Raw genomic sequence first — 16,557 nt, forward strand, 5'->3', positions numbered from 1 at the left:
TCATTTGGTTTGACTTTACTTCTACAACCTAACTGTGTTTAAAATTACATGCAGTAAACTACCTTATTGTCTTTACCATGGAAGATAGATAAACCTACTTAATTCATTCTTACTTCTAAAGGCCTACTTAATCACATCTTGGATAACAGGATGTCAATATACATACAAAACCGTTAGAATAATCCCATCCCAGAATAATGAGGAATCTAATGTATACAGTAACGGTTACAGTAACCGTTAGTTACTCTACTTTGAGGTCATGGTTAAGTGTATATGGATGAATTTGGCTGGGATATTTGATGATCCTTCCAGACGTTTTTACCTCCAGAATATCCCTTGGGCCATATTTTCTTTACAGAATATCTATACTAAAGCTGGCGATTAACACACGATTTAGCTGCCCTTCACAACTTTTCAAATCTGTCTTGGCCTTGTCTGAAAGACTCTGGAAATAATTAGGTTGGAATATACAGCATTCTGACATTGCCATTAACCCATTTCTACGGCTCTGTATGTTTGTCTACGCTCCACTGTCACACTGTGAGGGGTTTGTTACTGCAAAAGAATCCCGCGTCAGAAATTCTGGAGAATTGCAATTTAAACTATTCTAGATACACCGTGTATTAAAGGATTGAGGCTTAAACCAGCAGAGAGGTAAGAGGGGAGACTTTTAGGGCTTAATAGAATGGATAGTGCCATCCTTATGAGGATGGGGTCGTCTCACCTTGCTAAATTACAATCGGGCGGATTGGCCATCTGGCAAATGGGTGTTCTGGTTGAAATTTACACACAGAAATATTTTATATATATAAATAAAACAATAAAAAGTGACACGGCTGGCAGGCCCATGGGTCTGTTAAGATTTATTTTTAAGATGTTTGCGCAATTTCTCTGTTATACTCATCTATAATGAGCCTTTGACTGATCAGTTGGCAATGGCCGGCCCCGGTTTTGTGATAGGCTAAGCTGAGGTCACGCAACATTTAAAGTCAAACGTGACGTCAGCAAAGAGACATGCTCCAACTCTGTCATCAGTTAAGACAGGCAAGATCATGGATCATATAAAAATATAAGGGTGCCTATAAATTTAGAAAGAGCAAATTCTACATTTTCACCTCACTCAGAACTTCCTATTTTTTGGGCGGCTAAAACCATAATTTGGTCAAACAGTAAAGTTCATTATTCTCATGATTCCTGTAATGAAAGTGTCTGCTCTGCCGCTGTGCTTGTTTTGCTGTGGCCTGCTGCTGTGATGAGCGAGCCACTCTCCTCTCCCCCATGCACTAGAGAGAAGAATGGGATCTGATTCTATAACAAAAACACAGCTTTGGAAGTTATGTCCCCTTTTTTCCTGTCGAAGCGAGGATGGTATCAGATTTCTGTAGGTATGGTTGAGAAACACTATACTGTAATGCCCAATGTTATGTTTCAGCACAGAGAACCGGGACAGAAGTAACACTTTTTGTCTTTCCTATTTACTCAGAAATTGATAGAGCTAGGGCCACCATATTTTATGACAAACGTATATATGTCCTCTACCTTTAGAAAGTGTCATTTCATTTCTAGGTTAATTGAGGTGAAACGAAATAAGTCGAAAACTGAACTATCGCAAATTTACTTTTGTACCTACCGGTGGGGCTGAAGAAACACAGGCTTGGGATGGAAGTAACGGCAGGCGAGAAGTGCATGTTTATTATTTGTAATGCTCATTACTTTCAACAAATGTACTATAATCCATCATTTCATGTTGGATCGTTTTGATTCAATAAATAAGGTTATAGGTTTGATACTTAAGAAAATGAACCATGAGTCACAATGCAATTTTCCAACCACAATATTTTGCCTTATAATATTAATCAGACTAAAATGGATCACATAATAGCTATATTAACCATAATGTTCTCATCTCACTTTAATAGGAATGTAGTAAGAGATGTTTTTTCAAAATGTTCAATGACTATTCCAGCTTAGCCTTACCAATGTTACTTCCGCACCACCACTCTCTCTTGTAACTTCTCCCTGGCTAGCATCCAAGATTACCAAGAATTTCAAACTTAAGCTGTCATTTAGTCACTAGTATTGGTTAAGACAATAAAATGTGTTTGTAACCTTAAAAAATGAAACAAAACTACAACAACATAAAACACTTCCAGATCTTTTTATTCATTTTTTTTCGCTCAACAAAATTGGCGGAGAGCACAGATATGAGGGCTTGTGTGGATAAAATGCCAGAGACCAATTCTTGTCCCAGTCCGCCCTTGAGTACAATGCACATTCAATTGTTTTAGAGATGAGTGCTGAGTAACTAGGGAACAGTATGAGGGGAGGATATGAATGATAATTTGTAACTATCTTTTCAGTATTGTGTATTTGGATTCAAGAGGCACGTCATACTTTTCTTGTTCTTTTTTTAGAAAACAGCTCCAAAAGCTATGATGAATGCATTAGGAAATGTGTATATTGTCTATCACTTTACTGCCTAAGTAAAATGCACATCATTACTTTGTTTACAAAATGATAAAGTCTGTGAGTTCAGGATATACTAATTTGTTTTCCTGATCATGTTTTTTAGAGTCCACCTGAGGAAACGATGTATCTAGTCTCTAACTTACAAAAAGTACATATGTACAGTGCATTCGGAATGTATTCAGACCCCTTGACTTTTTCCACATTTTGTTACGTTACAGCCTTATTCTAAAATGGATTAAATCGGGGGTGTTTTCACCCAATAACGTACACACAATATCCAATAATGACAAAGCAAAAACAGGTTTTTAGAAATGTTTGCAAATGTAATAAAATAAACAAAATGTAAATACCACATTTACATAGGTATCCAAAACCCTTTACTCAGTACTTTGTTGAAGCACCTTTGGCAACAATTACAGCCTCGAGTCTTCTTGGGTATGATGCTACAAGCTTGGCATACCTGTTTTTGGGGAGTTCCTCCCATTCTTCTCTGCAGATCCTCTCAAGCTATGTCAGGTTGGATGGGGAGCGTCACTACACAGCTATTTTCAGGTCTCTCCAGAGATGTTAGATCGGGTTCAAGTCTTTACTCTGGCTGGGCCACTCAAGGACATTCAGAAACTTGTCCCGAAGCCACTCCTGCGTTGTCTTGGCTGTGTGTTTAGGGTCGTTGTCCTGTTGGAAGGTGAACCTTTTCCACGGTCAGAGGTCCTGGGTGCTCTGGAGCAGGTTTTCATCAAGGATCTCTCTGTAGTTTGCTTCGTTCACCATTCTCTCGATCTTGACTAGTCTCCCAGTCCCTGCCACTGAAAAACATCCCCACAGTATGATGCTGCCACCACCATGCTTCACCGTAGGGATGGTGCCAGGTTTCCTTCAGACGTAATACTTGGCATTCAGGTCAAAGTGTTCAATCTTGGTTCCATCAGACCAAATAATCTTGTTTCTCATGGTCTGAGAGTGCCTTTTGGCAAACTCCAAGCAGGCTGTTGTGCCTTTTACTGAGGAGTGGCTGAGGAGTGGCCACTCTACCATAAAGGTCTGATTGGTAGAGTGTTGCAGAGATGGTTGTCCTTCTGGAAGGTTCTCCCATTTCCACAGAGGAACTCTGGAGCTTTGTTAGAGTGACCATCAGGTTCTTGGTCACCTCCTTGACCAAGGCCCTTCTCCCCCGATAGCTCTGTTTTGCAGGGCAGCTCTAGAAAGAGTTTTGGTGGTTCCAAGAATCACTGTTTTCTTGCTGCAGCAATGTTTTGGTACCCTTGGTTTTTGCTCTGACATGCAGTGTAAACTGTTGGACCTTATATAGACAGGTGTGTGCTATTTCAAATCATGTCCAATCAATTGCCTTTACCACAGGTGGACTCCAATCAAGTTGTAGAAACAACATGATTAATGGAAACAGGATGCACCTGAGCTCAATTTCAAGTCTCATAGCGAAGGGTCTGAATACTTATGTAAATAATATGTTTTTTTAATACATTTTCAAAAATGTCTAAAAACCTGTTTCTGCTTTGTCATTATGGGGTATAGTGGGTAGATTGATAAAGATTTTTTTTTTATTTCATCCATTTTTAGGATGAGGCTGTAACATAACAAAATGTGGAAAAAGGGAAGGGGCTGAATAATTTCAGAAGGCACTGTATGTGGATGTTCATTGAAGGCCCATCTATGATAAAAGAGATAGTGGACCAAATAAAAGCACACATCCTGGCTCTATTGTGTTTGTGTCGTGTTCCGGATATTTGTAGGGCATGCATATCTGATGGCCAACAGAGGAAATATATGTAATCATGCTTGTAATGTATGCAATATATCTTTTTCACAAGTACATAACAAAATACACATAAACACATCAATTGCTTTATCTTTTCACACGTCAGTGCTAAACTTGTAATCAGAATGGCCTTACGGTAATTACGCCCTCTGATAGTCATGTATAGCTATCGAGTTCACTTTCCCCTCACCCTACCTTATCTTAATCTATTACACACTCCACCTATCCTCCAAAAAGAACCCTTACGGTTATATGGTTCACCTTAAATAGTTATGGCTGTTTAAACTGTTTACATTTCCCATTTCCTGTCCATATCTTATCACAATATCATTTCACAGGAGGAGAAGAGGTGAAAGTGTCTCCATACAACACTGCACATGCTGGCAATCATTTTGTTCTGCAGTGCTCCTGAATGGTACACCTGAGATGGCGGAGGCAGTGAGGAGAATGAGCTGCCTTTGTGTGACACCAGTGAATTATTCACGACTAACCACGCCGGCTGAATCCAGATCCCTTTATGGGCATCTGGAGTCTATGCTATCAGATGGCCAAATAGTGTCTATGTCACAGAGGACACCGGCCAAATGGCTCCCTGCAGGACACACCTCCCTGAGATCATCGCATCGCATCGCTGCCGGCCCAGCTCTTTGTTATGACCCTGGCCTCGGTCAAGCGTGTCGTTATCGGCAACACAAATTACAATTTGACAGCTTAACTGCGTTGACTGAGTGACAGGACTCAGGCGTGACAGAGATGTATGTATTGTATGTCAACGCAGTCTATAAATATGGATGATATTGTCAGATTCATACAGTCAACATTCCTTTTTGGCATTGAGGCTCTGTCTTACAGTACGTGTTCATAACAGTGTGTGATAGAAATGCACTTACCCAGTCATTGTTTTTAGAAGTCTGTGCTTAAATGTATAGTTCATTTCTATAAGAACATGATCCCTGGCCTCTTTTCCTGTTGTAGCTGAGCCAAAACAAATGTGTTGTATAGTGAAAGATATTTCATCTTTAGTTTTGTCTGTGCAAACAACTGTATCCTGGTCATGATGTCCTTAAATGTGACCAATCAGCCTTTCCCACGCCTTAGTCAAACCACGTCTTCAGCAGACAGCAGACTGTCATGTGTTTGAACTGGATCATTATTTTCTTGTTGACATAGGTCTGAAATAGAGACATATGATCCAGGCCACTCCTACAAATACAGTCATGTAAACGTTAGACTCAACAGCACTATAGTCTGAATCTGTGTTTAACCTTGTGGTGATATAGTTTCCAAATTGTTCAAACACTTAATTAAACCACTCAGTAAACAACATGATAAACTCATCTTGTGATGAGACAACAAATGTAAATATGTACACTGGAACTATCTAAGTATGACTGTTCTCTACGACATAGTGAAGGCCAGAGCAAACATGATCACCTGTTGCAGGTGGATTGTGACCGCTGCCCCGCCCCAGCAGCGAGAGATGCAAATAGTGTTGGTATCAGTTTACAAGTTGTCCAGAGAGAAGAGAGAGAACAGACACAGTCATCAGACCTCTACAGCCTGCAGGTTACCAGCTACCATTGGCTAAGATGCACTGAAAAGAAATACCCAGACAAAAAGGTTGTTCACCTTGGCAACTCCTCCGTTTAGTCATGCCCATAGCAGATCTGCTGGGTGTCCAGTTCGACATGCAACTGCTGGGGAAGCTGACGTGTTCCGTGGCCGCTGTTCTGCTCATCTCCTGGGCTTACAGGTTCTACAGCTCGAGAGGTACAGCAGCTAAACCCCAGCTCTATGTGAGGCCTCCTCCAGACAGGCCCACTGAAGCACCCATTGGAACCTGTCTGAACTGCAAGATGGAACTGCGAGCTCCAAGCACAGCCAAACATGACACAAGAAGTGATGGGGACAAACAGCCTGGCCACTCACAGAGTGATGACCTGACACCTGACAAGACCAATACAGGGACAGGGAAAGGAGAAGTGACCCAGATTGAAGAAGCAGGCAAGTTCACAAACACTAAGGAAATGGCTGCATTGCAGGAGGAATCGAATGTAGAGGAGGACAACAGCTTGGAGTTGGAGGAAGATCTCCCCGTGTTTGTTGAGGAGGCTGAGATTAAGACCAATAATTGTATGTTTGGATCCATCTTGAAACTCCCTGATCCTAATGACAGTGGGCTGGCCAGCCCATCAGGCCGTCGATCCCCTTGCTTTCTGCAGAGGCTGGAGGGCAGTGTGGGGCTGGGTGTCGGCAGAGAGCTGCGGCAGGACCTGGGGCTCCAGGGGGCCTACTCCAGCTTTCTCTCCAAGGCAGAGATCACAGTGGAGGATGCCAACCTTGTGATGGAAGGACCTGGGGACCAGAGCATTGTGCGGGGAAAGATCTATGAATACTTTGTGGAATCTTCCTCGCACTCCATCACAGACTCCATATTGGGTCAGTTTGAGGGGAATTCACTGGACTCACAGTCTGTGAAATTTGGAAGCCGTGGCAGCAGCCTCACTGAGCCTCCCTCGTCCCTAAGCCCCATCATCATGCGTGATCTGGTTTTGCCGCAGAGTCCTGATGAGAGGCCGTTCTCACCAGTTAGTCCGGAGCCCACATCTCCCATCAAGCCGGGTCTCATACGCAAGGAGAGCTACCTCACAGCGGCTGAACATTCAGAACTCCTGATCACCTCTCTGATACCCAGAGCCTCGACCCAGCTGAGGCCCCACTCTCAGGCCTATTCATCAGGGGATCCCAGCCCTGTCACTCCCCTCAGTCCCATGACAGACACCAGGGGCCCCAGTGCATGGGAGAAGCCCAGCCTAGAAACCATAGCTGGGGCTAGATTTGTAAATCTGCCTCAAGAAAACATGGGCAGCTCAGAGTTGGAGAGCTTAAAGGCCAAACTTGATTTGGGCAACTGCATGGAGGTGCTGGAGCTGTCTAAGAAGCATGGGCAGGCCCCTCTGCAGCAGGCAGCCCTCAGAGTGATGTCTGACAACTACCTCCAGGTCCTCAGGGACCCAGGTCTGTATGGGATGCTGAGAGCAGGCGAGCGGGATGAGATTCAGAAACAGCGCATGAGAGGAAGGCAGTTCTTAGTGGCAGCCAACATGGTCCCTCAGGACTGGGTGGGGAGTAGTCCTCAAGGGACAAAAACAGAGCAGCGAGCCACCAACAAGCCATACAGTGGTCTCTACTGCTATGATGATTATATAGACAGCTGGCACCCATTGTGTCCCATCCCGCAGGAAGTCATCTCCAAAGGCTGTGCCGTGTGCACTATGGACAACTACTTATTTGTAGCAGTGGGGGGCTGCCAGCAGGGCGCAGACAGAGAGATGAAGCCTTCCAAGAGAGTGTTCTGCTACAACCCTGTAACGTCCATTTGGAAAGAGATCAGTCCTATGAATGAGTCCAGGCCCCACTGCAAACTGGCAGCCCTGCAGGGCTGCATCTATGCCATCGGAGGGGAGTGTCTGTCTACCGTAGAGCGCTATGACCCCCGCTCTGACAGATGGACTTTTGTGGCCCCACTGCCCAATGATACATTTGCTGTGGCCCATCATGTCACGGTGTGCAATGGGGAACTCTTTGTTCTAGGGGGAACACTGAGATACACACTGTTGCGCTACAACCCAAAAACCAATGTGTGGAGGAAAAGCGCAATAACGGGAAGCAAAATGAGGACCACCGAGATAGTGGGAGTAGGAAACTTTCTGTATCGATTTGATGTCAACCCACAGCTAGGCATCAGTGTGTACCGCTACCACACCGTGGCACGACTATGGTATGAATGCTGCACCAAACGCCTCGCCCACTGCCCTGCCTTTCAGTGTGTTGTTGTGGACGACACCATCTACTGCATATGCCACCAGTTCACCATGAGGTTCCTGGCTGATGAGATCTCTCCGAGCTTCGTAGCGGATGATTTGAGTGTCCTCACTGCAGCTAAGGGCATCCTTTTCCCCTTTGTACTCTCACTTCCTGATAAGAAAGCTCTCCAGACCAGTGTGTGACCAGGAATGATTCTCCTCAGCACAGACAAGGTCAGAGCAGTGAGGGAGTATCTCGTGTTTTTATGCACCCAGGCCATTTTCATAGCTGAGAGTGTCCTACTGGGAAGCACAGCTGTCTTAATCAGAGGCAATGAAAGTAAAATATTAACGCCATTAATGGTAATTAGACTACTGCTTGTTTAGATTTATTCAGGGTGTACTGCCATAGAAACTCCATGTTTTTGTGAAAGCTGCTTGTTCTTTTCATTTCCCTCCTCCCTTGCACTACCGAGTTACTTCTAAATCATGCAAATATAAAAAAATAATTAATAAACAAGTCTTAAGTTAATTCACTCAACCATAATGCTTTGGAGTACTGGGTTGATATAATAATAATCCATCACAGTAGGCAGCTGTGTAGGGTACAAACATTACTCACACAGGACTGGACTCAATACAATTATCCACAGTTGGTCTGTAAATATGACATGATGTAGAAGGTTGTGACAGAGCATAATGTACTGTATGTGAGCTTCAATAAAAAAAAGTCCATGCTACTTTTGAATCTCTTCTAAGGTTGGAGTATAGTATTCGCCTGTTTTCTTCTGCTGTTGTTTTCAACATTGTTGATATTAGAAGTTATTCATGCACCAACATAACGAATGACTCTTGATTTTATAAACACATATTTATCGTTACATTTGTACAATATTAATCAGCAGAAGAAAGAAATATGCAAAAAAATAATAAAAAACTGAAAGCAGTTTGTTCAGCATTGTGTCGGGCATTTAAGTCATGTTGTTGAATCATCACTTAAATGAAATGTGCTTTCCTTCCTGACAGTGACTGATTTTCAATGATAAGTCATCAACAATTTAACAAACAGAGCTCTGCTGTGTGATGTGTCGTGTCTGACTGCAGAGTAAATCAATGAATTTGTAGGATGATAGATGTGGCGGTTAATTGATGTGTTGCATAATTACATCAACAATACACATGTTTGAATGAATGTTTAAATGTCTAATAGTTTTTTCATTCAAATCAAGCTGTCTCACAAAGAGCAATCATAGACTAAGAATAATTGAGTGGCACGACACCCTTGTCTGGGATTCCATTGTGTGACATGTCGCTATAGCGCCATCATGTGGTCTGACTAACCAAACATACAAAGGAGTAATTGATAACACATGATCTACCCACATTTTCTGACTCACACAAAAATCAACTTAAGTATTGAAATGAGTAACGGAGAGGCGGGCAGAGGGCTGCACTAGCTGAGGCAGCAGGAGAATAGAGACACAGATGGTTGACCATCAAACACATAAGCATCTTTTATTCCTCCTAATTAAACACTTTGATTCCCTGTAATTAAACACCTAATGGAATGGGAGTTAGACAGGTCCCCTCAGAGTTTGCCTTGCATCACTCATTGCTCCTGATATGGACACACAGGTCAGCTCTGACATCAACACTAGGCTAGGGTATTTGGTATTTTGGTATTTTATTAGGATCCCCATTAGCTGTTGCGAAGGCAGCAGCTACTCTTCCTGTGTCTACACAAAACATGAAACATGACATAATACAAAACATTAGTAGACAAGAACGGCAAATAGCGAAACAGCAAATTGAAAATATTAAGTGCGAGGTAAATAATTAGCATGTGATTATCCTAAATGTTCAGATGTGTTTTGCGGACACTCCTTCCCTTCCTGCACGCACGCACGCACGCACGCACGCACGCACGCACGCACGCACGCACACACACACACACACACACACACACACACACACACACACACACACACACACACACACACACACACACACACACACAGCCTAGATTTCAAGAGATTATAATGAGACTCCTGTTTAATTTTCTGCATATTTTGATATCCCATATGTTCTGCTTCATTTAATTTTTCATGCCTTAGAGCACGGAGTATTGAAACAGCGTGTGAGGCGCCATCTCAGGGCCCGAGCTCTGTGTCTACACAACAGACAGGGGAGGGAGGAGGCTGGCGGAGACTGAGTTGTCTGGGACCTGTCTGCAGGGCCGTTGTTTCAGATCCATGTCCTTGTTGATTCGATTGGCAGGATGGAGCTTACTGGAGTGGCCTCGTGGCACACTGGCGAAGCGGGGCTGGCAGAAAGCACTGAGTGGGTACTTCTGGTACGCTGACCTATACACACTCAGCGCAGGGAGGGGGGACTGCTGCTGATCCAGACGGACCTGTCTAGACTCCACCAGGCCAAAGTTAGTTGGAGGTGCTGGAAGGGAGAAGGGAGGGAGAGAGAGAGAGGGCTCAGCTGTTATAGTGCTGCAGTCATTAATTATATCTGTGACAGATTTGGAACAATCCAAGGCCATTTATTCTGCCTGAACTTTAATTGTTGAACACTGCATCTTTGTTCTTCCCGGATTTTCTTTACTTGAGACTAGTTTGTAATTACAGCTGACATTTTTCTGTGCCACAGTCAATTAAATACAAGCTTTTTATAATTCAAACATACTGTGTGATGATTTTTTACCATATACAAGTGGGTTTGTCAAACCAAGGTGCTGTGTTCCGTATGGGTTTTGCACTCAAAACTTGGTTGAACCAATGCTTTAGAAAGGGGTTATTCTAATGTTGACTTCCTTTCTTACCCAAGCTTGGGTGGTCAGACTTCTCTGGCGTCCACGCCAGCCTGTCTGGATGCCAGGAGCGCAAGGGAGGCAGGGTGGAGGTGCCCTGGCGCCCATACATCTCATCATAGAGGGTGACCAGGTAATGGGAGGGCAGCGTGCCGTGGTGGGAGAGAAGCAGCTTAGCGGGAAGGCCCTGGAACGCAATGCAACACACTATTCTACTGGCCATCCATTGCTTTAAAAGCAATGGCAGATTGCACACTGTTTCTTTGATTGATTAGCCTTCTTTGATTGATTAGACTTTTAGGGCTAACTTGACTAGCATTTTGCTAACGCTAATGATATCATGATCCTGCTGTTTAAGACTGACCTCAGCTTTCCGCAGCGCCTCTCGTCTGAGGATGACGTCTGGCCGGTGGTCCCACTGTGGCTGGTAGTCTGCACGGTTGGTGCTGTTGGCTGTCTTACACTCTCGAGTGAACTGTCTCGGACAGACAGGGTAAATAGACAGGAAGAGGAGGAGGAGGGGGTGAGAGGAGGAGAGGAGGGATTGCTCAGCCACTTAAGCATGAGCTCAGCAAAGCTCACACTTCACCATCGATCCATGCTGTTGTACAGTATTTCTAAAGACATCCCTCTAGTCAGATCCTGAAGCAGCAGCCCGCGGCCCTGCCTGGCGTCAATGCAATTAGACTGCCTCTTGAGTCTCTCACACTGGGAGTCTGTGCTGATGTAGCTTAACTGAAGCCCTCTAATTATTTTTGTATAGATTTGCAAACCGACAGAGAAGCAGCAGAACCATTGGAAACCAGCCATTGAACTAGTTTGTTGAAGATCTTTGGCTACAGAAAGCAGGAGGTACAGCACATTCTCACACTCAGTGCAGGTTTTTCTTGTGAGAATCTCATTTGGATCGAAAGGAAAGGCTGCTGTACCCACGCTTTGCTGTAATTAAAACTCTTAATAATGACTTTTGATGACTCTTGCCAAATGTTGCATTATTTGATGAATTAGCAACATTCATCACAGGCAATGCATGATAGCAACAGCAATTAATTGAAAATCCCTAAATAAATTATTAAAAACCATACCTGAAACTTCTCTTCCACCCAGTTGCCAATTAGAACATTGTTTGCATACTTCTGCTCTATTCTCCAGCCAGGTTGGGTCCATTTATCATAACTCTTTTCCTGATTTCCCATACTGTATGTGGTACTGCACATGGTGTCAAATACGTCTGATTAAGAGCTGGTTTGGTCCTAATATTAGAGCATAGTTAGATCAAACAGAACGGATGATGGTGCATTTCACCTGCTCCCATTGTGACATGGGAAGAGGAAGCTCGGTTGCTATGGATACAGCAAACATTCTGTGACTGAAACAGAATAGTGGAACAGTAGTGGAGGCAAACTGAAGGCAAATGACCTGCATTATGATAACACTTGGTGCAGTACTTTAGAATGGTGCTGTATTTTTGAATGTCAGAGTATTCTGGAGCAGTTAGCATATAGCTCATACATGCAATACACGTCTTCATTTAAATCATAATGAACATAATTGGATACATCTTTCTGTAGAAATGAAAATGAATGCCTTAACAGGTTAAAATAAGAGTAAAACATGTTCTAAGCTGTGTAGGAGTTTATTAGCTTTGCCTGTAAACAGAACAAAGTCACTTGCCAGGAACATGAAAAATCTAATCTCAAAATAATCCCTATTAAATTTTAAGCGTTTTTACGTAGTTTAAAGTTCTATCTACAGCCCATGTTGCAGATGGGAAAGTTAACCAGCCTATTTTTTTATTCCATTAGTCTAAGGAAGCGGTCTGGCATGTGATGCCATGTGACTTCCAGTTCCAGGTCCAGCAGCCACTTCCTGTACAGGATCCCAACATCCCTCAGCATGTCGTACACACAGGTCAGGATAAAGGCCGGTGGGGTCAGACGAATAACAGTGTCATCCTCCAGGAGTGGGGACACCTCCGGATCCAGACGGTCTTTGATTTTGTGGTACACCTCTCTGTTGTAATCAACGCTGAGTGTACATGCTGGCGGTGGCACCGCACCCTACACTCAGGAGGGAGGTGTTCTGGGGAGAACCACTCCTTGAAGGCCAGCCTCATCTCAGAAGGGATGTGGTTCCCCTTCAGCGCATCCTGGCACACTGACGTGTCCCCGTTGAGATACTGCAGGAAGTAGAATGCCATCCAGCCACAGAACAATATGGGCACAGCATGATTCTGCTGGTATGAAGGCAGGTTGAAATCTGCCATCTGCAAAACTGGGTAGATGAGGACCTGGGCACAGGGAGACAGCAGATGTCCATTCTTTCTCTTGGCCAGACGCTGTCACAGTATGGCTGCCAGGTTTCCCCCAGCACTATCACCCCCGACTGCCACTCTTCCCGGGTCCACCCCGAACTCTGCCTCTGCCACAGACAGGAAGTGACACATTACAGTCTCAGTCATCCAGCTGAGTGGGATACTGATGTTCAGGGATAAGCCGGTATCTAAAGAGGGTAGAAAAAGGAGCAACATGTCTTTGACAACTTCACAGCCCTTTTCACTGTATTGATCTGCTTTGGAAGCACATTTTGAGTCAGTGAGTCAGAAAGTAAAAGTTACCCAACAGAAACCACTGTGGTTTCAGCCTCTTTGGCAATGTGCCTGCAGACCTCATCTGCAGTATCTGATCACAAGAAACAGAACATTAGTGTTAGACTAGAGTAAACAGAGAATGAAGCTTTTCTTTTTTTATATTAGCAGGCCCCTATTGTAAGATAAATAAGCAACATTATCTAGACATCTGGTTTTTCTTAGGTCATCTACATGTCTATGCTAGGTAAAGCTCCGCCTTATCTCAGTTCACTGGTCACAATGGCAACACCCACCCGTAGCACACGCTCCAGCAGGTGTATCTCACTGATCATCCCTAAAGCCAAAACCTCATTTGGCCGCCTTTCCTTCCAGTTCTCTGCTGCCTGCGACTGGAACGAATTGCAAAAATCTCCGAAGTTGGAGACTTTTATCTCCCTCACCAACTTTAAACATCTGCTATCTGAGCAGCTAACCGATCGCTGCAGCTGTACATAGTCCATCGGTATATAGCTCACCCAATTTACCTACCTCATCCCCATACTGTTTTTATTTTATTTACTTTTCTGCTCTTTTGCACACCAGTATCTATACCTGCACATGTTCATCTGATCATTTATCACTCCAGTATTAATCTGCTAAATTGTAATTATTCGCTCCTATGGCCTATTTATTGCCTACCTCCTCATGCCTGTTGCACACAATGTATACAGATAATTTTTTTCTACTATGTTATTGACTTGTTTATTGTTTACTCCATGTGTAACTCTGTGTCAAAAAAATTACATTCTCAGGTCAAAAACACAAGTCAGAACACAGCCTCTCTATTCTCTCATGTGTTTTCAGGTCCTCTGACTGGGAAAATGACTTTCCACAATGAGAGCAGTGGTATGTCTCTGTTCACACTCTGTTCACACTGCTATGCTTTATCTTGGCCAGGTCGCAGTTGCAAATGAGAAATGGTTCTCAACTGGTCTACCTGGTTAAATAAAGGTGAAATACATATATATTTTTTAAATAACCTACAGCCCATCCTCCACCATTGATATACACCAGGCCCTTCCACAGGACCAGTGAGCCAGCTGTGGGCTCATACACTCTGACTGGCACCTCAGAGAAAGTGAGTTCCGTCACATGTAGTATAGGGGGAACTGGTCTCCAGGAACCGTCTTCTGAACCACCTGGGGAACCTGACCTGATGACAGACGAACTTAGATATAAGGTTAACATGAACCATTGTGAAGTGAAATATTTTCCAATTGCCACAATATAGCTTTGCTTTTCTTGTTGCTTGCACACTAAGCAACAATGAATGCAACAACATAATGAATAACCAGTGACACAGTTAAGGTGTTACCAGAAGGTGGACTACAGTACAGTACTGTGAAAACTCTGCTTGAGTGTCCTTACCGGAACAATGACTTTGACTTTTTGTCATTTATTGTTCTCTTATCAACACCATTGAAGTTTATCAGTGGTTAGTGTACATTGAAAGGACAAACATCTTTTAAAAGAGCTGAGTTCTCTTTTTAATACTATTCAAGTACGAGGATGTTTTTCTTTTCACCAAGGAATACATTAAATAAATTATTTTTTCAGAGACTTGAACGTGATTTGACTGCAGAAAACATCAAATAATAAGCACTAACAATTCCATAGATAGATACACACCACAATTGCTATGCCAACAAACATGCCATGAACTACATGTAGTTTCCCTCGATTTGCAACCCCTTGAGGAATGTCTGAATTCATCAGCTCAGAACACAGTAGACCAATTACCAGGCTGAAATCAAGGCAGCAAAGCCAATTATTAAAATTGCAGTGATGATGTCCATGGTGCTTCTAGTGTGATCCCAGGTAGGCTACAGTAGAAATAGCTAAGTCATTAGGTATGCATGTTTTATCCAGTTGCTTTGGTTTTATTTGCCCCTCCTACATCTTTGTGTACACCCTGCTCTGAACTTGTTCTATCTAAGTGACTTTGAGTGGCAGTAACAAAGCGACATTCATTATTTTATTCCATGTATTTTATGGACTCAAGCAATTAGATACATTTAACACATATTTCACAATTAGCTATTTTTATGAATATACAGTCTCCTAATTTGTATAAACACAGGATAGAAGTTAATACATTTTTAATGTCCTTTAAAAAATGAAAACTGCTTTCACATTTATTGTGAAGCAGAGGATCTGAACTTTCACTGTTCATCTGTAGATGGCAGTGATGGCTTGAGTGATAGCAGACCATGTTCCCTAGTCTAGACAAGTGGCAACAAAATGCATGGTATTTGGAATTGAAAACATATCAATGTGTTGTTGTTTACAAAACAATTGATGTTCATAATAATTCAGAATTAAATATAAAATATATACAGTACCAGTCAAAAGTTTGGACACATCTTCAGTTCAAGGGATTTTCTTTGTTTTTACTATTTTCCACACTGTAGAATAATAGTGAAGACATCAAAACTAGGAAAAAACACATTTGGAATAAAGTAGTAACCCAAAAAGTTTTAAGGTTTTAGATTTTATGTTCTTCAAAGTAGCCACCTTTTGCCTTGATGACAGCTTTGCATATTCTCTCAATCAGCTTCATGAGGAATGCTTTTCCAACAGTCTTGAAGGAGTTCCCACATGTGCTGAGCACTTGTTGGCTGTTATTCCTTCATTCTGTGGTCCAATTCATCCCAAACCATCTCAATTGGGTTGAGGTCGGGTGATTGTTGAGGTCGGGTTACTGGCCAAATAGCCCTTACACAGCCTGGAGGTGTGTTTGGTATGGGATGGCGTATCGCTGCAGAATGCTGTGGTAGCCATGTTGATTAAGTGTGCCTTGAATTCTAATTCTAAATGGAACCAAAAATCTCAAATTTGGATTAATCAGACCAAAGGATAGATTTCCACTGGTATAATGTCCATTGCTCATGTTTCTTGGCCCAAGCAAGTCTCTGATTCTTATTGGTGTCCTTTAGTAGTGGTTTCTTTGCAGAAATTTGACCATGAACATTTAACACGTTTTCTGTTACCTCATGATTCCATTTGTGTAATTTCATAGTTTAGATGTCATTACTATTATTCTACAATGTAGAAATAG

At 42.8% G+C, this 16,557-nt stretch overlaps 2 protein-coding genes and 1 pseudogene across 2 annotated transcripts; 1 reads left to right on the forward strand and 2 right to left on the reverse strand.

Moving 5' to 3' along the window:
• The first annotated feature begins 2,946 nt into the window (after positions 1 to 2,946).
• klhdc7a (kelch domain containing 7A) lies at positions 2,947 to 8,999 on the forward strand. The gene has a single exon (XM_021569479.3). It carries the CDS (start codon positions 5,899 to 5,901, stop codon positions 8,254 to 8,256), a length of 2,358 nt encoding a protein of 785 aa, XP_021425154.3. The 5' UTR covers positions 2,947 to 5,898; the 3' UTR covers positions 8,257 to 8,999.
• Positions 9,000 to 9,719: 720 nt separating this feature from the next.
• Positions 9,720 to 12,209, reverse strand: cfap107 (cilia and flagella associated protein 107). The gene is made up of 4 exons (XM_021569480.3): positions 11,956 to 12,209; positions 11,235 to 11,345; positions 10,883 to 11,057; positions 9,720 to 10,503 (listed from the first exon to the last, which is right to left on the reverse strand). Exons 1-4 carry the CDS (start codon positions 12,085 to 12,087, stop codon positions 10,223 to 10,225), a joined length of 699 nt encoding a protein of 232 aa, XP_021425155.1. The 5' UTR covers positions 12,088 to 12,209; the 3' UTR covers positions 9,720 to 10,222.
• Positions 12,210 to 12,581: 372 nt separating this feature from the next.
• LOC110493240 (arylacetamide deacetylase-like 3) lies at positions 12,582 to 15,295 on the reverse strand (annotated as a pseudogene).
• Between the last annotated feature and the right edge of the window lie 1,262 nt (positions 15,296 to 16,557).

This window comes from Oncorhynchus mykiss, chromosome 17 (genome assembly GCF_057628025.1).
Source record: "Oncorhynchus mykiss isolate SJ-2025 chromosome 17, ASM5762802v1, whole genome shotgun sequence".
In the NCBI taxonomy this organism is placed as follows: Eukaryota; Metazoa; Chordata; class Actinopteri; order Salmoniformes; family Salmonidae; genus Oncorhynchus; species Oncorhynchus mykiss.